The following is a 23594-nucleotide window of genomic DNA, read 5'->3' as shown; positions in this document are numbered from 1 at the left end:
TTTGTATTTTTACAATCTTCGTGTTCTGCTGCAACTTGTAAAGTTCACAGTCAATGAGTACCATATTCCTGTGAAGAGGTCAGAAAAATTGTGACCTTTCCAAAGAAAACAGGGCCTTATCTTCCAATGAAAATGGTAGCCTCTCTTAGGGGGCCTTCCCATAGTTTTGTGAAGCAACCAGGCCCCCTAGGATTATGCTGATTTGCAAACTTGTCGTTTGTGGGCCAAATATTCTTCAGATCCCCTAGGATTATGCTGATTTGTAAACTTGTTGATTGTGGGCCAAATATTCTTCAGATCCCCTAGGATTATGCTGATTTGTAAACTTGTTGTTTGTGGGCCAAATATTCTTCAGATCCCCTAGGATTATGCTGATTTGTAAACTTGTTGATTGTGGGCCAAATATTCTTCAGATCCCCTAGGATTATGCTGATTTGTAACTTGTTGTTTGTGGGCCAAATATTCTTCAGATCCCTAGGATTATGCTGATTTGCAAACTTGTCGATTGTGGGCCCAGTTTTCTCCAGTCCAGCCAAAGTTGTAACCGTCCAGCTCAAAATTGCTACCGTCCAGCTGTTTATTTATAGAGGATATTTTTCCAATACAATGTGCTAACATGCTGCTTTTCTAGTGTTTTTCTATCAATCTCAAATAAAAATAGCTTTGAGGATTTAAAAAAATGTTTTCAACGATTTCAAGAACTTCAAGAGAGAAAATTTTATCAATGATTCTATTTTTGCACAAAACTTTAAATGGCACAATGATCACATATTGATGGTTAGAAGTTTATTTTTAATAGTGAAAGATTTTTCAAAAAGTATGGTATAGATATGAAACAAAATCAGATACACATTGAAATTAAAATATTAATTTTAAAAGTTCATGTTTTTGGCAAATCAAAATGCAAATGATTGTTATGTATAGAAAATATATATAGATTTTTGTATCTAGATTTAGTATATCTCATCGTCCAATCATAGTCAATATTGTGACAAGGTGCTTTAAAACTTTCATTCTTACCGTTCTATGGATATTATGTATGTCGAGTGAGTACATTGTTGTTTTTTTTATATGCTTATTCATTGGTTAAAAACTGCCATGTGATGTTCGCAATAATTCTGATTGGTGATTTCGTTGCTGCAGCACTTACATGTTCATATTTAACATCCTTATTCTGATCTGTCTGTCTGTTATTATATAGAATACTTGTCATGACAATAATGTGAAAATGTACAAGAATCTAAAGGTTTATATGTGGTAGATGATTGGAGTTGTAATGTACTTTGTGTCAGAATGCAACGGCATGAAATACTGGACATTGAATGAAATGTAGTATGAATGAATGCAATCACCAAGCAATATATTCAGTATTAGAAGGTAAATATTCATAGAAGGGGTAGCCAACTAGCCAGTTTTCGGAGAATATACCAAAGGAGATTTTTCCTACCTGTAAATATGCAATTCTAGGATATTTGAAACAAAATTAAGATTTGGAGGTGAAAATCATGGCTGTTCCTGACTGCCTTACCCTATGATTTCAAAAGTTACCCTCCCACCCATTAGTCTTAATTTCCCATTCCCTGGTATCCCCTGCCCATTGCCTCTGCTTGTATGGTAGAAGAAATTGCCCACCTGCCTGCCTGCCAAGAAATCGCCAATGGACAAACTTTGTGAATGGCAGCTTTGTTTGTTGCCCTTTAAATTCACATTATGCACATTGAAATTCTGACAGTGCCGGTTGTATCTACCACGGTTTATGCATTTCTATTTCTGACATAGTGTGTAACTTGCTTGCAATTGCAACACTGCCTTGATTCCACTCTTCTGGAAAAGAGACAAAAACAGTATATTCAGGGTGATTTTCTAAGTGGAGGAAAACTGGCATCTTATGTCTGCCCTATGCTAGTGTCGATAGTTGTCTGAGATACATGTATGCATAATAATAAAGTCATACTATCATGTATCCACACGTCATTTCAACACTTGGTCAGTAATCAATTTTAAATCTATGAGAATGAGAAGTGACACCAAAAAACTTCTTTTATGGGTATAAAATGATCATGGCCAAGAGCAAAATACTGTTTCATTGAACATTTACGGGGTAGAATTTTGTTTTTGGTCTCATAAAAAAGTAGGAATCATGACTTTCTATACTCTAATATGTGGCTTTTGTCTTACAATAATACATGTTTGGTACAAGGAAAAAAGGTACAATGTCTTATGATAGACACATTTTATATAATGTGATATGTTCAATCACACAACTGGGGCCACATTTATCAAAAATGTGAGAGAGGTTTGGCAACGATACACACAATCACCATAATACACGCAAATAATGTATTGTATGCTCTGACACAATCAGTTTCTGAATGAAGATTGTTATCTACATGCTGGCTGTTCCCACATGTCTTTTTTCCCTGTCATATTCTGTAAGATTTGAATATCAATTCACATGTGGTGATCGCAAATTTTCAATTTTCTTTCACCAACCACAAAGCAATCAAATGCAATTTTGACAGCTATCAAGCTATTCATGTCAGGCTATTTATGTTCACACAACCAGTGTCAAAAAACTGGTTGTGTAGAATCAATATATTGTGTATTGTAATGACATTTGTACAGACACTGTACATATAGACAAGTCATGTTTGTTGTATCGATCCACTGCTGTTGTTAAGCACCTAATGAATATGTTGGATTTTTTGAGGTCAAGGGTCAAATGGGAACACATCTCTATGTTTACATATGCATGTATAAATAGTTTGGTTTGTCGAAATAGTGTAAAAATCCATATCATGGTCTTCTAATCGAGTTTGAGTGAATCTTTCAGCTGACTCTTACGTTTATCAGACAATCATGTTGTTTGAAGTTTCTGAGAGAAATTATGTGTTTTATGTGGAAAATTAAGAGGCAAGTTCATATTGTACATCAATCTGTAGCAGGCAGTAAATGCTTTGATATGATAGGTTTTTCGCTACACAATAGCTACATTATTTAGCAATCAAATGAACTTTACTTGTGGAGGAAAAATTCACTGGCTGAAGCCAGGCTTTTGATGATGCATTGTGCACATGAACGCACGGCAGCACTTTCAAACCTGACAGTACACTTGAAATGGGACCTTCGAAACCAAGGCGCTAGAGATTCTCTTAGTATACTTTATAGTCGAGCCATGCATATATGTTATGCCACTTGACTATTTGGGCAAGAAATTCACACCTTCTAGACAATGGTACATTTCACTCCTATTGAAAATAGAATGTGCAGTTGTTAATACAGGACAGAGCACAGGAGGATGTACAATTTTAGTACCGTACTTAATTTTTTTTCTTATTTTCATATGTTTCAGTTTTGTAAATTTACATTAACAACTTTCTATTTTATTTCTTTGTGTGTGTCACTTTATTTAGTGTTGCTGTGCATAATGTAAATTCTGACTTTCGTTTATGTGTGAACTTTCTGTATTTAATATTTCCCTTATGTTCTCAAAACTTTTTTTCTGAACTTCAGTGAAGACATAAAACTCAAGTTGTTATCAGTATGATCTGCTATGCTGCAAGCTTGTGTTGAAAGTTTTCATGAATCAAAAAGTTAATCCCACGGCAATGCCGTATTTTGGTTTGTATATTGTAACAGATTGTTTTCTGCATTTTGTCCGTCCTGTGTGTCTGTTAACATTGTAGTAATCATGGTAATCCTCTTTTCTCTAAAAATAATGAGATTGTGGTTCACAACATGTAGTAAACAATCATGCTCTGCAGTGGTTACAGGAAAAGGTGAATAAAGTAATGATGTGGCCAACATGCCATTTCTTCAACCTGGGTTTGATTCTAGGCTGAATTTTACTAACAGTGGTGTGGAGTTTATGAAAACATTGCTCTGGACTTACCCTTCAGAAACATGATTTGGTCTGAAACCAATCGTTATCAATGGTGAGTGTAGACCGGTTCAAAGAGAACTTGGGATGAATTGGTTAATATTGTGTATTTTGAGAATGGACTCACTGCCCCTCCCCTAGCTAGATTCTTGCACAGCCCCCTTGCTTGCTATGCGTCAGACCATACTAGCACACTCAGTAGTTGAGCCAAGTGAACCTTGGCTCAGCGAAGTTCCACTGTGCTATATAACCCAGCTGGCTCAGTGTGCCTCACTTGCTAGGAAGACCGTTGAGGGCGCATCACCATATGGTAGAGGATAGAGCTGCATGCAGACGAGGGGCTGTGAGAGAGTCTATCTCCTACCCTGATTTCAGTTGGTGTATAGCCAGTAAGGAGCCCTCTGGTTTTACTTCACCTTTGGCTCGGAGCAGGCCACACGCATAGCCAGATTCTTGACGACGCATTAGTGTTGGTAACAGATTAGAAGCTACGTAGCAAACATGACAATAGGCTGTGAGACGGTCTACATTGAAAGGTGTAGAGTACCTTCAAAGCTAATTTGACATGTCAATGTTGTGTCCTTTCTTGATTCTATAAAATTTTACATACTACATACAAACATGAAACTCAAGGAAATAGCGCCCCAGGATCTGATACAGAGTTTATAATAGTCTTTGAATGCAGAATATACATGTACCTGTATTCCCTTCTAAATCTCCCTATCACATATGGCCAAAGCAGTATTTTCATGCAATATTAGGCAAAACCACAGCAAGTTACTGAAGTTTGTGAATTTCACTATGACTTCTAAGCATTCTGATTGGAAATCCAAGAATCTACCTTGAAACAGAAATCAAACATATCTAAAAATAAAACAACGAAACCACAAGTTTTCTGAAAGTCTCTGTTGTTTATTGGCTGGTTGTGGTATAAATACAATGTATAAATACAACAATGAAAAAAAAAAATATATGAACAGTTTTATAAATTCTTTGTACACTTTTGAAGGAAATTGATTATTTTATACAAAAGTTGAACTTTTGCGGTCAACCCTTAAATATTCCGAGTAAAATTTGGGGGAGGGGGGGAACGTGATGAACAAAACATTTGTTCCCGGCATGTGCAAATGTAATGAAACTTGCTCAAAAATGACATCATTGCTACCTTGTTCCCATAATTTAACTGGGTTTCTGATGTCAGAATATTGAAAACATATGCACCTTTGCTTGTCGCAATTCTGAAATATGACCGTAATAATATTCACACTAAAATATGATACTTTAAAATGCAGGTTACGGTGGTCAAATGTATCATGCTTTTTGTGAAAAAAATTGTGGGCTTTTTGTTATAAGTACACATAATGAATGCTCATAATGGAAAAAATCCAGATAGAATAAGTTAAAATAAGAATGAGATGCTTAGCAAATGTGAACTGAAACATATATCCATAATTTTTTTTTTAATTGTGGATGGAAAATGATGGGTAGAGTGGAGTTAGGCAAACACTGATGGATGTATGTATGTCCACTTTGTGTGAATTTTGGCAAAATAATTAAAATACATCCTAGCTGACTGTTTTGAGAAATGAAACATTTATATAGACACTATTTCCTTTTCAAGGTACATGAAAATACACAGATATTGAACAAAGTTTGGAAATATAGTGGTTACGTGATTACTACGGTATTTTATATCAAAACTGTCCAAATATTATCTGTCAGGAAAGACACGATAACTGTCAGACAGAAATCTGTTCTAATTCATACATTTGTTCGCCGGTTACCAAATGATTTTCAACAGTCCAAAAATCATTTGTATGGGAAAGAGAAAATGACAGAAATTACTTTTGCCATCTATGAAAATATCTGAGATTTTCAAGTGAACAGAAGTTTAGTCTAGTGAGGAGAGGAACTAGAGTGATAAGTTAGAGCATGCATAAGCCCCTATAAGCAGACATCAGATTTTGGAAATACAAAACTGACCTATCAACCTAGAAAATACAAAACTGACCGTACCAACCTACAAGTCACAAACATACTATCATCTAACAAAGCAAATAGAATCAACAGCCATCCCTTCTGGCAAGTGTGCATATATGTGTATGTGTGGAGACACAGTGGCAATTAGCAAGAAGACATCTTTGAAGTTATGTTTTTTAATTTTTTCAAATAGCACCAGTTTAGAATCTTACAGCATGGCACACACAGTGATAAGAAAATTACTTGTTCTGTTGGTGAATTTCTTCATTTTTGATGCAGGTGAAAACCACCAGAAACCAATTTATACTGGAGAGTGCAAAGTTTACAATTCTCAGTGTTAAAACTATAGCAGGTTTATCATTCCTGCTTTAATCTTCACTGCAGTTTCATTTTGAACCGGGGGAAAATTTGACATTTTACATATTAAATTAATTGTTATGGAAATTATGTTTGCTTAATGTGCTTGAATAACTGAAACAGTAAATTTGGCATCTGATACAGCACCAAATATTGAATACAAAGTATCACTTTGGTTCCAAAAATGTGATTGGCTGAAAGTATTTTTTCATGAATATTCATGACTATAAATCTACATATTCATATGACTTGTATGTCAGAGTTGTCACAGGGATCTATTAAACAACACAGCAGTCATACTTACAAATATCCAGTAACATTTTTATCAAAGGTTGCCACATGCAGTGCTTGCAATAAATAATAACAGCTTGTCATGGTAGGATTGTGTGAAAACTGTTAACTACATAGTGCAGCATGTCAAAAATTGTGCAGAAGCAGCCGTATTAGTAATGCAAGACACCACTTAGCCTGTCGATAATTTTTAGCACACATAAATATGGTTGCATTGCGCATTTAGTTTACAGATAAAATTTAGTTACTTTTCCTCTCCTGTGCAAAGTGTCATGAAATTTCTTTTCTGTTTTGTATATTCTAATTCACATGATTCTCTCATAAGTATTTCCCGTTTACATTTGGAGATAAAAGACAAAAAATGCTTGCCAAATCAAGGGAGATTTCTACTGAAAATATAAACTGTTAGCTCTGAGCTTTTCAAAGTTGTGTTCTAATACTTAAGAACAAAAAATAATATTCCTATCAACGTTATTAAAATTGGGAAGATAAATTGAAAAATATCAATCAGAGTCTTTGTTGGCACACAATTTAAGTGTCGTCCTGTCATAAGCACGATGACATTATGTCAAATTTTTTGTAAGTCTGTTACACTTTTGGTAAAAAAAATAGAAGAAAGTAAGTTGACCATACATTTGTAAAGTTGTCTTATGGAAGATAGTATGAAAGCTATCATATGGTTTATTCATAAACATGAAGAGCATCAATACCAAGATGGTATTATTTTGAGCTTTTAGGTGGAAAGGGGAAATAGTCTGTGGTTATTTTTCCCGAAAACCGAACTTGACAATGTCTTTGAAAATGCTTTTCAGCTCTGGTTTTCTTATTTACTTTGAAATGCTGACATTTACTATTTACAGAACATAAAAGTCAATATCAAAGGTTACTTATTATTGCACTATATTGTTGATGTATTTTCAAAACATCCATGCTGATAGGGTAGGTACATGTAGGGGGATATACATGTATTAGCAAGTACATTGCTTTTTCTGAAATATTACTACAGACCATGGTAAAACAATTTTGATATTGTGACGGCAGTATATGGTAGACAAACTGGGCACAGTGTTTTTGTTAAGATTGACATCCTGGTACATGGTTCCCAAGTCATGCTACAGGGGTTTCCCCTTTGTATATCTATGTGATCCCTGTGGGAGAGACAAGGAACGGTACAGCGGTTGCCAAAACATTTCCCAAAACCTTGGCAACAAAACATCGTGGGTATAATGGGAGACCTGAACTGGTTGTGTAATGGTCAGCAAACCATGAAAGTTGGACTCATAAAACAAGGTCACTTCTATGTACATGGACTCTCTGTCCAAACTTTATGATTTCACAGAAAGGTCCAGACAGCTGTACTGATTCTCCAGGTTGTGGCAACAGGAACTGATTTTATCACCGTAGTGGTGGATGGTCTCCCGCACTCCTTTGACCACTTCAATAGTTGTAAGTTGGACTGATTCTTGACGGAACAGTGAACTCTATGATGACATCACACTGGGTTGGTTTGTCATATCTCTACTCCAGTGACATACCTTGATCTTGGTGATGTCTGTAACTATAGGAAAGTAAAGAAGAATTAGGGAAATATTCATATAACAGCCATAGTTCAATAACATACTCCTGTTTTTGAAATGTTTTGGTGTAAACTTTCCACAACAGTCATCTTTACTTTCTATCTTGAAATAAATTGACATCTCAAAAAAAGTTCACTTCTGAGCATCCCTTTGGTAGGGTATATTACCTTTTTCAGTCAGAGTATTTAATTTACAACTTACCTTGAGCTCCGTCAGCTGGTACGGCACATGAAGTACATTGTCATTGTAGTCTACCATAAGATGTCCTCGTCTTGGAGATACTCCAATCACTTGAACTGTGTCTCCCTTCTTCAAAACCACATCCCCATGACCCTCTGTGTTTTGATAGAATTATAGTGACAATCTTTTTGGTCAGTATGAATTTCATTGAATTTAATGGGGTTTGACTTTCAAAAAAAATAATTTACTCCACACAAGCAGAACGCCAAAAAAGTTTTGTTAAATTTGAGTGCACCAAACATTTGTCTTTTAGGTGCATTGTGTCTTGATACGTTCTCTACACATGCACACTTCAATCCCACACTCACATATTAACACAGGCAGACAAAAAAACACACATGTAGTTGCCTTTGATTCCAACACTATTAGTTCAATGGTGCTGTAAACATTTCAGTAACATTCATTGTAAACAGTGTAATACACACTGTACATGGATGGCTCAAGTCACAGATCTTCCTTATTTTGAACAGCACATTTCACACACATGTTGATAATGATAAAAACACTAAGGGCTTTACAGTGAGGTAATGACATTCAGCATAGGAGACAAAATATATATCACCAACCTGGAAAGTTATGCTTCATTATTCTGGTTTGAGGGAAACCCATTTTTGAGTTTCCAGACACTGTATATGGCCTACTGGATGGTAACGGTGGTGGATTATCCTAAAAAAATTAAACATTCAAAAATATATTTATCAACAGATTCAATCCACAATGTTATTATAAATACTATTATATAGCATTACTGTTTATCAAGTGATGTATGCTAGAAATCAATGTCGTTATAATGAATTTAGATCGGATTTTAAATAGATTACATAGAGTGACAGAGGGTCAAGTGACGTCAAGCAGAGGTCGCAAGGTCAATCTAATGTCATGTGACTTTAATATTTACCATATCTAGACCATAGAGGTAGCAAGTCTGCTGTATGGTTTTGATGTCACAGGCTTCACTTTCCTGTCCTCTTTTCCGATGTCTTTCTATTTCCTGATACATTGGTGATCTGAAACAAAAAAGATGATAAACTGACTGTCTGGAAAGGATACTCAAAGGTTACATCAGCTGTCTTACGTTTATGTGTTTCAAATCAACAGAGGCAGCAGTGAAGGGTGATGGACACACATGCTTTGCATAATCCAAAACTGTACAGTTTTTCAAGAGTGAAGAATATTTCAGGATAACAGTTCTGGTCTTCTCAGTATCTCAATGTACCGGTACATGTACGATTGTCATTTCTCTTAGTAAAGATGAGAGTCAGCTTAAATCCAGAATGCAAAGCAAAAATCTAGACTTGGAAATTCCAAAACATCACTAATTTGAACTAGAGTGCTGCAATTAATGTGAGATTTTACACATAATAAAAATTTGATACTCCTCGGCCAAGTGTAATTGTCACTGAGAAATGATACCAACTCACTTTCTGTTGGATTGCACATTGTTCTGTGTTCTGACACGGTTCTTCTGTTCAAGAGATCTCCTGAGTGATGGCCACTGCTTCAGGCAAATCATCCTCCTAACATTGGCCTGTATGACGGTTGCTGCTTCTTCCCTCCTCTGATGGCGCAGCTGTTCCAGGCACTGCCTAGCACCCTCACTGTAAAAAAATTTGAAAGAATTAAGATGTATCTGTATGGTTTTCCATGACACAATATAGAGAGAATCGGGAATGACTGCATTTTTTCCTACAAGTAGGAAAACTACAGACAAAGGTGACAAATACATATGCAATTTTGAAATATTTTTGTAAAATTCACAACTTGAATCAAACTGTACTATGTCTGATATTTTAAATTGTATCTTTTGGCATACCTTAAAAATATGTGTCTCTTTCCTAGTGCCCAGTTTGTGCTTGCATATGGTAGTTTGCTTTCATCCATTGCTTTCAGAAAGGAATCTAGGATACCCTGTAATACAAAATAAATGTCACAATGTTGTGTTATAAAATTTGCTGATGTAAAACATTTTTATAACATCCATCTGAGCAGAGTAGCAACTTAATTTATATTACGCATGTTTGCACATTGTAACAAAAATTTTTATTTGTTCTTGGAGACTGCAATCATACTATGGTTGCTGTGTATTGAAAGTTATAAAGTTATGAAGAGTGCAGTTCCTGGCATCACAATCTTAAAATACTGTCATACATTTCATTCATAAGTGCATCTCTTTTCACTGCTACCAATGAACACATATCAACGAGGTATTGAATCCAAGATGAATCCTATGCTTACTTTGGTGTCCTCTATTGCTTTTTCTTCACTCCTTCTGAGTCTCTTGTGCACAGATAAAAATTTATACCTGTGGTTGAATGATTTGAACCTCATTTTTTGTGGATACCCTGGTGGTGAACAAAAAGATTATGATTCTAACTGGAAAGCATTATCTTTTGACATTTCAATACTCGCTCTGAATTCGATTTCTCATACTGTGAAAATTATTGCAAGAACTTTCCTACTCATTTTCTGCCCACATATACAACATCATGAGTGCCACAATCAATGAAGAAATTCATGTGAAATATTCATGTGGACTTCTCACTCTGTAGAAAAATCCCATTCTTCTTTAAATGGTACAGTTGAAACTATACACTCCTAATTTGGTGAAAGGATTTGAGATCTGCAGAATTTATGTTTTGAAATTACCTCCTGCCATTAGGTGCACCGTCTCTAATACTTGTAAAGCTCTGATTTGTTGTCTAACAACAGCCAAGTCAAACTGCGTAGCCGATTCATGATGATTGGGCTGAAAAGAAGAAACACAAAGAATATGTTTAGATTGAGAAAAGTTGGTTGAGAGTTTTGCTTTCTTTCCCACCATTTAAACTTCATTTACAATAACTACAGCATGAAAATATATGAAAAACAAAAGCAGTCAAAATATATATTTATTGAGGGCGCTAACGAGGACTGAATCAAGTTGAACTTACCCTGATACACCTGATGAAATGTGGCTTGGAATGCATCAGTGTCTTCAAAAGATTGTCAATTCTGCTCTGGAAATCCTGAGAAAAAGTTCTCTTTACACCGTCTTTCCTGTGGAAAAATATACATGTAGTACCATCTATCAGGACCGATGAAAAGATTTTGCAACACTTCTATACAATGGAAACAAATTTGACCTAATTTGATAGCTACATGTACAGTCCCCAAGCTAATACTATTTTTTAAATACTGTCATTGCCTTTTTTCTATCAGCATTCCTGACTATTTGGTACAAATATCACAAGGTTTACATCTTACTGATGGCATGAATGATACACTTCTAAGATTTGGAACTTACCCTGAGTGGTCTGTATGCAATGAGGAGGTTGGATAGATCCTGTGAAGATTGCCCTGTGGTGGACTGCTACCTGGAAAAGTCATGTTAGACAAACAATGTAATATGGACTGACATGAACAATGAATGGAACAAATAAAATGATGTCCCAAACATATATTGAACTACTGCTAAAAATAACTTAAAGGATGAGAATTCTGATATTTTGTTGTCAAACATGAATTGATCTGCTGTTGTCAGTATGCGCCTTCAACCTTTGATCATCCAATGTTTCATGACGAGGTTTGACCTCTACACTGGGAATAGGGATGGATGGGTGGACATATCTTATGATGTCATATATAGCAATAATGCAAGCTACAGTACTGGATACGTCAATATTGAAGACTGAAGCATACCTTGACCTTTGAGGTCATTCAGAAAGAGATGTGTAGCAAAACCAAAGTTGCAATTTTGCTTTTGAAATATGGACATGATGTCGTCAGCCATCAAGTCCCTGTTTCTATCCACCATGTGTGTAGCATCATAGACCACATTGCCTGAGTAGTGCTTTATACCAAAGCCATAGGTCCCTTTGTCTTCAGGATTGTAAAACCTGTTAAAAATGAATGTACACAGAGATGATCTAGGCTAATTTAAACTGCACATTTTGATGTGTTTTCCGGATTTTGTTCTGTTTGTAAAAAATGAAATTTTTCATTGTGCTTCAAAAATCATGTTGAAATGAATAGTGTTTATCATTTATCTTGTGAACATGGTCAATGTAAGTGTAATCAAGGGGCTGGCTGGCTTAACCCTTTCACCCCCAGTTCCCTGTGTACAGGTCCAACTTTACCATAGAAACCAATGGATTTGGGAAAAACCATAGTGGTAAAAGGGTTAAAGCTCAAAGAGTGATGAAAGTTCTCACCGCCCTATTTTTGTTAGAATTGACAATTTAATGTTCCCTATACAGTTCAATGTATCACATGTAAATTTCAAGAGTTTGTTACATTCTTGGGTAATTTGCTTCTCTAGCACAAAATTATGAACCGTGACCCCTAATTTTCATTCTTGATTTCAAAAAGGGAATAATTTAAAGTTTTCTCAGTGAAAGTTTGAGCATAAATTTAAATCTCTCAATTTTGAGGCGCCTAAAGGGTTACAATTACTAATCATAAGGCAATGTCATTCAGGTTAACATGCCTGGGATTTCAATAAACGCTATTTCAAATTTTTGGTCTCAGAGTGAAAATAATCTTAGACTAGGATAGTATCACAAGGAATGTCATATTTCGATCGAAGTGGGAAGCATGACAAAGTAGCAAGTGTGGAACTATTAAACTTTACTGCGGAGGTTGTTGAAGAAAACAATTTTGAGTATCAAACTGCTCCTTCGTTACAGAGCAGCCACGAGAGACAATAATTATGACTGATTTGACTCCACGAACTGCCTTTTCGGCAATTTTTAGTAAAAGGAAGACCACTTGAGAGATACAGTGTCCTCTCTGTTGATTTCAATGTTATCTTGGTGCCATTGAAGTATGGATACTTTGTTGTAAAGTAGCATAGATCCTAGTAAATGAGTTACCTCTTTGTAAATAGCAACAATTTATCCTCTGTTATAATATTTGGAATTGGTAAAATTTAATGCAATGTCCTAATTTCATGCACTTGTAAAAGTCTGAATAAAATATGGCAAATTGACATTTCATGTTGGTGACAAATAAATTTTACAAGGGAAATAATTCTAAAAAAAAACACCATGAAATCTATTTATGACTAATTACATGATGATGGTTGCAGAAAGAAAATTACAAGTTCATTAATTTCTTGTATTTATAATATAAAGTCTATGTTTACACAAACATTATGATGAGGTATCACTTGTAACTTTTTCTCCACTTAAACTATACTTAAATGACAAACTCAAATAAGGAATGTGATACAGCATGGGAAATACTTTCAGCATATTTTGGGCTCTTCTAACTGATTTTGTTGACTGAGAGTTCAACCAGGAAGTAAACCACACAAACCTTAGTGAATGTTCATGCTGGGCTGTGATGTTCTGAGCAAACGATGCACTGCTTCTTTTATTCTCTAAGTTGGCACTCTCCTTGTCCATGTGATAAAATATTCCTGTCAGCTGTAAGAGAGGGAAAGAATGCCACAGTAAGGTACCTCTGTTTCCCTTCGTGTATGTGGCTCGTTGAATAATATCAGCACCATGCATATTGAGAGTATATCTTGTATTCAATTTACATTATCTATGCATCCTAATGGTAAGCTTTATCTGCAAAAATCTTCAATTATAGCTCTTGAATAGTATATAAAAACATTCTTGTCCAAATTATTGCTTACTGTGATTAAAATTTCTTGTGTCTTTGGAAAGTCTGAGTCTAGCAAATAATGTCCTAATGGCACGAGTTAAGAAGTCAGACCTGTATAAACCATTCAACTGTTTTATATATTCCTTCATTTTGTACCCTTGAGAAAAAACTATAGAGTTCCCCTGTTTATAGACTGCTGTAGATTATAATTATTTTATAGATATCTGTGGAAGTTCTATAGAAATTTATAGAGTTTTAGCACCATTTTCTGTAGAATTCTATAGGAAAACAAGATTCAATAGAATTCTATAGAATATTTCTTGTAAGGAAACTTTAATACTAGTATTATTAAAATCTTTCAGGAACTTTTTTTTTTTGTCTTTTATTATAAACAAAAATCAAGTGATTGCAGAGTTACATTAATGTATTACGGTAGAAGGTCACATAAAGAATTTACAAAAGGTTGTGAATTCTCTCGTAAATTTTCATTACATCAGATCTAGTACTCATTGTCTTTTCTATATTGTAACGTACAGTAAATTCTTTTTTAAGTAAAATTCCAATTGGAATATTTGTTTCTGATATCCAGTATTTATGTATGCACCATTTTCCTAATAAAATTAGAAGTTGCATAACCGTATTACAATGTCTGGGGATGACCATGTTTTCAATGGGGTCACCAAAAATTTTCATTGATCGTGTGATTTTCACCCTTTCTCCAATAAATCTACAAATTACATTTTCAATCTTTTCCCAACATCTTTCAGCAATGTTACAATATAAAAATCTATGTTCTAAGGAGTCAACTTGATGACAAAGAGGACAATACATAGTGTCTTTCAATTTCCAAAAATATAAATATTTGTTGCATGGCAATACACGTAGAAGAAGCTTCCATTGAAATTCTCTCAGTTTTGTCTCGTTGGTTACACTGTAAACTTGTTTCCAGATGCTGCTATGACTTTACTGTTTCTGGCTGTGTCATTTAAATTGTTACACCATTTTTGAAGACTCCTTGAGGTTTTACATAAGTGTTGCTGAATAAGATTCCAATAAAGTGTCTTGCCCTTCAAATTATGAAGAGTAATTTTTTGACTTGCCAGTGAGTACAGCATAGTCATATTCAATCGTCTGTATTGCATAAAAGCATCTATATCTCTCTGACCACCCAAGCTGTAAATAATTAACTGTCTTATTCTTACAATTAATTTTGTACCATGCATCTATAACATTAACATAAAACTCTGGTAGCAGTGGCTTGATGTGATCAGGAACAGCTCTCCACAAAGTAAATTGTTGTAACAAATCTGTTGTCTGATCTAATTGAAAAAGTGACCAGGGCAGAATGGTCCAGATCTCCCCTTTGCTTTCAACAAGCCTCTTTACCCATATTGCAGAAATCGCCTGCATTTGAAGCTTGACATTTACATGTTTGAGACCACCAGAATGGTAATCTTTTTCAAGAACTCTATTTGATATTTTCTTTTTACGTTTTACAAAATTATCGATAAGAGTCTGAACTGTACAGCAAATATCATCTGGAATACCAATTACTGCAGATAAATAAGCTATTTTTGACAGTGCTAAGGACTTAGTGATCAGAACTCTTCCATAAAATGAAAGTTGGCGTCGACCCCAGGACTGTAACACTTTTTCAAGAGAAGTAATTTTATCGTTCCAATTAAGACATTTACAACGCTCAGAATCATACCCAAAGAAAACACCTAAAGTTTTCACAGGCTCTTGGGTCCAGTTAATATCACCAACATTTTTACCATTTGTTCTTAAATTACCCAGCCACACTGCTTTTGTCTTATTTTTGTTGACTTTTAGCCCACTACACTTATGAAATTGTTTCATAACAAATAGCACATTTAAAACAGATGCTTGATCTTGTACAAAAATAGTTGTGTCGTCTGCAAGAAGTGAAATCTTTGCTTCATACACTCTGCTGTTATATTTCGGTAACTTGAAACCCTTTATGTCATTATCATGTCTTATTTTACAGGCAAGCATCTCAATCGCTAGTACAAATAGCAAAGCTGAAAGAGAGCAGCCTTGCCTAACACCTCTATGTATATTAAAGTAGCTAGAACACCAGCCTTTATAGAGAATACAACTTTGAATGTCAGTATACAAAGTTCTTACCCACTGACGAAACGAAAGACCGAACTGAAATTTTTGTAACGCTTCATCGATATAAGACCAATTAACGCTGTCAAAAGCTTTTTCGTAGTCCACGAAAATGGTGGCACCACTTACATTACGTTTCTTTGAAAAATGAAAAATGTCGGAAATCAAACGAATGTTCTCACCAATATAACGTCCTTTTATATAACCTGTTTGGTCTCTATGGATTATTGACGGAAGGACATGTTTCAATCGATTAGACAGAGCTTTGGTGGCAATCTTGTAATCAGTGTTAAGGAGTGAAATTGGACGCCAGTTATTAAGATCTCCCTCTGCACCTTTTTTGAACAGAAGGGTGATGACTCCACGTCTCTGAGAAACAGACATGGAACCACTTCTGTACGCTTCATTCAAAGATGAAAGAACAAGATCTGAAATTTCTGGCCAAAAGTGTTGATAGAACTCGGCAGTGAGTCCATCAGATCCAGGGGACTTATTATGAACCATGCTACTAAGCGCTGCGAAACATTCCCTTTCTAATAATTCTCCTTCGCACTCGTCTCTCTGTTCATTTGTCAAATGAGGCACAGGTGTATCACCTAAAAACTCATTCAAATCAATCTCTCTATCCCTTGATTCATACAAATTATAATAAAATTGCTTTTGCCCTTCAAGAATATGCTCTGTATCAGTGATGTGCTCCCCGTGTGGGTGTAAAGTACCTTCATCTCTTTTTAATCGCTCTCGACTTCTCTAATCCCAAAAAATACTTTGTACTTATTTCACCCTTTTCAACCCATGCAGCTTTGGAGCGTATTTGTGCTCCTTCAGCTTGCAACATATACAGCTCTTCTAGTTGTTTCTTAATTGTACCATAACATTCAATATTGGTATCTGAAGGCTCATGAATCATGTTCTTTTCTGCTATCAACAACTGTTTTGCTAGTTGCGGGATGACTTGACTGTTATTTTTACTCACATTATAAGTATAATTAATGGTGTATTCTCTGATATCTTTTTTAGTCAGATCCCACCTGGCTTTAGCACTGATACTGTTGTATTTATCTCTACAAAGTGTAATGACATTTCGAATGCCATCGACATATTTCTGCCTTTTCAAAAGTTGCTTATTGAATTTCCATGGTCCTGGACCTCTCTCTTTTACCCCAAGAAGAATTTCAAGATACACTGACATATGGTCTGTTTTCAAGGCAGGCCGTATATCGGCTTTTCGTATACACTTAACCAGATTCTTTGAAAGAAAAATATAATCTAATCTACTGTGGATTGGATTTGGTTGCAGCCTCCTCCAGGTAAACTGGCGAGCTGAGGGATTACAAATTCTCCAGACATCAACTAGGTTGAAGTGATTTAACACTCTCTGTAGTGAACGAGAGGATTTGTCACGACGAGCAGAACGAGGCATTCTATCAACATTCTCATTGAGAGCACAATTAAAATCGCCAGCAAGTATAATATTGTCGTACATACAATTCTCTTGTCTTTCAGGAACTCACCGGAGCTGAGATGAGTTCAATGACAGGAGTACTATCCTGGTATTCAATGTCAATTTCAAATGGAATTCCTTCCTCCCTGTAAGGAAGAGACAAAATTGTTACAATGTCACAGGTTTCATTTCAGTGTTTCATCAACTGTTTAATTAATCGTCATCAACAAATTATTCACTTTTTTCAATCTACTGAGGGACAGTTAACCTGTTCACCCCAATTCAATGTAAACAGATCCACAATCACCATTGATAACAAAGGGTTTGGGCCAAACCATTAGTGGAACAAGGGTCAATACAACACATAACACTTTTTTTTTTTTTTTGTATTTATAAAACTTTTTATTCGAGTCACAACATGAAAAATTACCAATGTGTTACATATTACTGTCAGCTGCTTTTAAAAATACAATATGGTCAATGAATCAGTGAAAATAAGTCATGGATGTGGACCAGTCAGTTGTAAATACTTTCCCCATTTCTTTATGTGGTTATCAACTTTGTTTTTTCTGTTGGCAATGTAGTATTCTGTCCTCTGTATCTGCTGAACATAGTTCATAAAGTTGGTAAAGTTAAGTTCCCCCTTATTACATCTTACAATGTAAATATATCTCTTTGCGACTAAAAGAAGGAAATTGACAATCATTGGAATCTCTGAATCTCCAAGCAAAACTCTCTCTGGATTAAGCGGGGTCCGGAGACCGAGCCCTCTTCCAAATGTATCTGTAAAAGACCTCCAAAATCGGTTGACATGATTGCAGTGAAAAAACAGATGAAGAAGCGTTTCCTCATTTTCTGAACAAAAAGTGCATGCACTTGAGGGAACTCTTGGGGGCGTCATTTTATAAAGCATAACATTTGTTACCAGAATATTATGTGTCAGTTTCCACTGGAATTCACGCAGTTTAGTATCTAAAGTTAACTGAAGAGGAGACAGATAAATATATTCCCACTCATGAATAAGACTGTTAAGAGTATTTATGAAAAATATTTCTGACCGAGGAGATATAAAATATTGCTTGACGATGCCAGCTACAATACGCTTTGTGGTACACTGGTTAATGTGATAGTGAATACTCCTTTGATGTTCTTTGAATACAATACCCAGCATACTTTCATCATGACCTGCTTTAAATGTTGAGATGTCAACATTCTGTTTCCATGCAGTTGGCAGTGCAGAGACTAGTGCATACCACCGAAGAAAATGCTGGTTTGTTGCACCCTTCTGAACTACATGCTCCCATTTCAAAATATTACCGTTAATGTCAAATAGGTGGCCAATATATTTAAAGCCGAGTTCATACAAATCTCTAAAGAAAATACTCTTCCCGGCAACTAGAATATTCTGATTGTTCCAGATGCATTGGTCTAAAAAATGAGTTTCCATGCCAGGCGAGGATGACAGTGATTTCCATGCTTTCAGAGAAGTAGTAAGAAACGGGTTAAGTTGTACTGGTAGAAATTTGATATCAAAATTGGAACGCAGAATTAATTCCATGCCACCCATACATTCCAGTTTTCTTTGAAAAAACCATTTCCATGGTTGTACTATAGAATCATCCATATAACGTCGCAACCAGTTAACATGCTGGGCTTTTACAATTGCAAATATGTCAGGCATGCCCAGACCTCCGTCCTGAACACTTCCAATGACTGTCTTTCTAGCAACTCTGTCATGGCCATTCCAGAGAAAGGAGAAAAGAAGGGAGTTGATTTCTTTAAGGAATTTTCTAGAGGTCTCTGTTAAATTTAAAACATAAAGCACACGTGAGATTCCCAGTGACCTTATTATTTGGATTTTTCCGAAAAGAGTAAGACCCCTCATTTTCCAAAAATTAAGAGACGCACGAAGGTTGGCAAGTGGGGCTGCAAAATTCATCTCCATGGCAAGAGCAGTATCATACGAGATATAAATGCCTAAAATTTTAATAGGGGCGTTTGACCACTTGACGTTTAGAGGTTTATCTTTCCTAAATCTATTTTTCCCAAGCCACAGTGCTTCACTTTTGCTAGTGTTCATTCTGAGACCAGAAACTGTACTGAAGCCCTTAGCTTTGCAATAGTGTTCTTACATGATGTAATATCTGCCAGAAAGCAGGTCAAATCATCTGCATATGCAGAGGATTTAACGGATCCATACCCAGTTACCTCAATACCTTTAATATTTTGGTCTGACCGCAGAGAGCAGAGAAAAATTTCAAGCGCTAGGATAAATAACATGGGAGAGATGGGATCACCTTGCCTCACTCCACGCCCCAAAGAAAAATAACCCGAACTAAAACCCCTATTCATAACACAGCTAGAAATGTCTGTATATAAGAGCTTAATCCAATGTTGAAAGGATGGGCCAAAATTAAAAGAAGCCAGAGTTTTGAGCAGAAATTGCCATTCTACAGAGTCAAAAGCCTTCTCGAAGTCTATAGCAAGCAAAACACCCGGTAGGTTTAATTCTTTAGTGTAGTCTAGGATGTTTTCCGCTAATCTAACCCCATCCCCAATAAATCTATTTTTAACAAAAGCTGTTTGGGATTCATGTATAATAAAAGGGAGAACTTTTTCTAAACGTTTCGCTAGGCATTTAGTACCAATTTTGTAATCAGAATTTAATAGGGAGATTGGCCTCCAGTTTTTCAAGAATTTTCTATCGCGCCCTTTTTTTTCAAGAAGAACAATTACCCCTTGTTTCTGAGAGACAGAGAGATTACCTTCCTCAAATGCAGTGTTGAGAGAATTGAGAACATAATTAGAAACCAATGGCCAAAATGATTTATAAAAATCAGCAGGGATCCCGTCGTTCCCGGGTGTTTGTTACTGGGGAAAGATTTGACTGCTAAGATGGCTTCCTCTGCGGTGATGGGACCCTCGCATAAATTTCTTTGTTCTTCTGTCAGTTTTGGATATCATCATTGTTATGAAAAAGATCACTGGTTACAACAAGATCCGGATCATTAGCTTCTAATCTGGAGGAGTACAAATTTTGGTAGAAGGAGTAGATTTCTGACATGACATCATTAGTTTTGGTGCAGAGAGAACCATCCTCACGGCATACGGAGTCTATCTGTGATTTCTGTGCATTCTGTTTCTCTAGTTGAACACATAACACTTACCTACAACATTCCTGTGTACTTTTGAAGACATGGGTGTTATAATAATGCTGCAATGTCTCTGCACACAGGTTGATACACAACTGTTCAAACTGATTGCTCTGTGGATGTCAAGCACACAAAGAGTTTTCGCTTATAATTATGATTCTTAACCCAAGTTCTTTCTGTTTCCATTAGGTTTGACCGAACAACTGAAAAGATGGGGTAACAAGTACGGTGAAGGGGAGAAGATATTGAGTGATGTCATGAAAAAATGTTCACTGGAAATGAAAAGTTTTACAAACTAGAGTTTTTAGAGTGTACAAAAATGTCATGATACATTTTGGTACATTCTCAGAACACTGTATTCTTCTAAGTACAGTACGTTGCATGTACATCACTATTTATGCTTAAGGTAGAACGTGCCTCGGGGACAGAAATTCAAGCTTTCCAAATTTATCAATTCTCTTCTGACTACCACTTGTGGGGATTTATTTTAAAGCTCTTGATGAAAGAAAAGTTATCACTGTCTTAGTTTTCCGAAATTCCAAAATTTTATCTTCCCATGGAGCTAACACAAGGATGGCAGCTGTTTAGAATTTCAGATATCAGGAAATTTAGGTAATTTATCTCTCTAGATTTGCACGTTGACTCTGACTTTTATTCTTGATTTGGTAAGAGAATGATCGAAATTTTCATCGAGGAAAGTTTGAACAAATGTTTAAGTCTGCACATTACCATAAACCGTAAGACAAACATCATCAGTAATAATATGTTTTAAAATTAGGCATTCGCTATGAAGTCTACCAAATTTGGTACCTCTGATAACAATGGATTTGCCCAGATTTTCTAACAATGTCACAGCCATGTCTTATTTTCATACTTATTTATCAATTTGGCTGGTAAAGATTATTGAAATAATTGCAATAAATCTGTATTTAATGACTGATTATACACAAGTTTAGTCTGGTCACTATGCGTAATGAAGCAACATCTACACTAGCTGAATTCTAATAATCATATTTTTGACACTTTAGTTCACAAGGTGTAATAGACTTGTTGTTTGAATATATCTCAAATATATGAATTATTACAAAAGTTTGCCACTGAAAGTTCCAACAAATGTGAAAATAAGAACACCAACCTGATTATTTTCAAATCCAAACATGTCTACAATACTGATAACACCGTCACCAAGACTACCACCCAGTGTACTGGCAGCTGATGAATGATTGACAGATAACTTAGACGTTGCTGGTGATGGCTGTTTACAACTTTGCTGATCTGAAAATATGTAAATATTATAAAACAAGTTAACACTATTAAGAATCTGTAAAGACCTCAGTGGGTCTAAGTCAAAAACTTCTGTGAAGCCGGAAAAAAAATATTGTATTACAATCTTGGTATATATGTCGAAATTGTATTTTTCCTAAAAAATTTTATTGTAGCCTGTAAATTAAAATTAATCTGCCATGCCTTGAAATATATTTTACCAACATGCACACTGTCAAAGTCAACTTTTAAATTAACATGGACCAATTTCCCGGTATGTATGTGTACAGTGACTGGGCTACTGTTTATCAATAATATATTCATAGTCATCCTCCCTACAATCATCTCACACAAGTTCTATCTTTTGTGATCTTGGACTGTACAGAAATGTTAGGGTCATTTCTGTGTTTTATCATCTTTGCATGAAAGTTCAATTGCAAGTATCTTTATTTACAACCACCTTCTGTGTTTTATCCTTAGAGTTAACTTTCTCAGTAAAACATTAATTTTCAATGAAACACTAGGAGTATGAAAAGTCTCTTGGTAAAAATGACCGAAGCATGATGATTCTGGTAAGGATCAGAATAAATGATGTACTTATTTTCAACATGCACAGTGTACATGCACATTGGTCTTGCAATACATCTACCATGTACAATACCTACATTAAAGTACCATGGGCATAATGGTAAAACATGGACCAATTTCTCGGTATGTATGTGTACCGGTAAAACTTGGTAACATTTTGAAAGCTGCATGCTACATTATACTCACTCAGGTCAGTGAAATTCATATACTGTTCCATTATTATTATTGTTCATTCATACAATTAGTCTTAGAGTGGCGTACATATGGGTACAGTGAGGATGAAAACTCAATTGACATTGCTATCAGAATGTTTTCAATACCTGAATGGTGTACATCATCACTGCTACTAGAATGTCCTGAATTAGATCCTGGTCTTCTTACACTGTTGGCTTTCCTTGCTATGGCTGATACTGTCCGACAGTACAGGGCTTTGGCTACAGAGTCTCTGGTGGCATTAGCCTATGGGGTCAAACGTTACAGAGAAACTCCAGGGTTATAAGTCACTCATTTAGAGAAAGGACAATTATATATAATATCCCTTTTTTTTTTTCGTTCGATTCAGAAAACAAAAGGACTCAAAATTTGCCAAGTGGAATGTATTTTGTCAGATACCAATAATTATCACTGATTTGTGCAAAATTTTACATCAGACATGAATTTCGATAGCTGCAGAATACTAGTCTCCATGTTGTTTGTCTACATTGATGAGCAAATCGAAAATTGACACAAAAAAGTTCGAAATTATCAAAACTAGTGACACAGATGCAGGCTTTTGTGACGTAGAACAACCAGAGGATAAATCCTGCATTTTTTGTCGGGAGAGGACAAACTTAGCTTGTGCATGTGATAAACTTACAGTTTGTTGGAAACACACAATCCCTGGATGGATTGATGGATGATGAATAAACATATAATATGAGTGTAACATTACCGGTCAGATAGATGAAAAATCAATGTATTGGTCAAATATAATGACCGGAATGTGCTCTCGCAATTATTGGATTATAGGTGGATGAAATAACAATATGACTGACAAAAGTAAGAATCACCTGATGGATGAATAAATGAAAGAATGCATAAATGGATGGATGGATAATGTA

The 23594-nt window shown here is 35.5% G+C and overlaps 1 protein-coding gene across 4 annotated transcripts in view; it reads right to left on the bottom strand.

The window, feature by feature from the left end:
• Positions 1-4771: 4771 nt before the first annotated feature.
• The window catches only part of LOC139151626 (unconventional myosin-X-like), a 113290-nt gene continuing 94467 nt past the window's right edge, over positions 4772-23594 (bottom strand). For 3 of the 4 annotated variants that reach the window (XM_070724549.1, XM_070724550.1, XM_070724551.1), the window contains exons 11-26: positions 22815-22953; positions 21779-21918; positions 20659-20756; positions 17562-17637; positions 13621-13730; positions 12004-12200; positions 11609-11678; positions 11256-11361; positions 10972-11071; positions 10561-10667; positions 10139-10233; positions 9747-9923; positions 9224-9332; positions 8892-8991; positions 8287-8420; positions 4772-8066 (exon numbers count right to left, since the gene is read on the bottom strand). In XM_070724549.1, the coding sequence (XP_070580650.1) occupies positions 8019-8066; positions 8287-8420; positions 8892-8991; positions 9224-9332; positions 9747-9923; positions 10139-10233; positions 10561-10667; positions 10972-11071; positions 11256-11361; positions 11609-11678; positions 12004-12200; positions 13621-13730; positions 17562-17637; positions 20659-20756; positions 21779-21918; positions 22815-22953 (1806 nt within the window). In that variant the 3' untranslated portion in view covers positions 4772-8018. The remainder of the gene's footprint in view (positions 8067-8286; positions 8421-8891; positions 8992-9223; positions 9333-9746; positions 9924-10138; positions 10234-10560; positions 10668-10971; positions 11072-11255; positions 11362-11608; positions 11679-12003; positions 12201-13620; positions 13731-17561; positions 17638-20658; positions 20757-21778; positions 21919-22814; positions 22954-23594) is intronic. The other variant, XR_011556466.1, reaches the window with a different exon arrangement.

Source organism: Ptychodera flava, chromosome 15, assembly GCF_041260155.1.
Source record: "Ptychodera flava strain L36383 chromosome 15, AS_Pfla_20210202, whole genome shotgun sequence".
Lineage (NCBI taxonomy): Eukaryota > Metazoa > Hemichordata > Enteropneusta > Ptychoderidae > Ptychodera > Ptychodera flava.
Note: the sequence above shows the minus strand (reverse complement) of the source record. Positions and strands in the feature narration are given on the sequence as shown.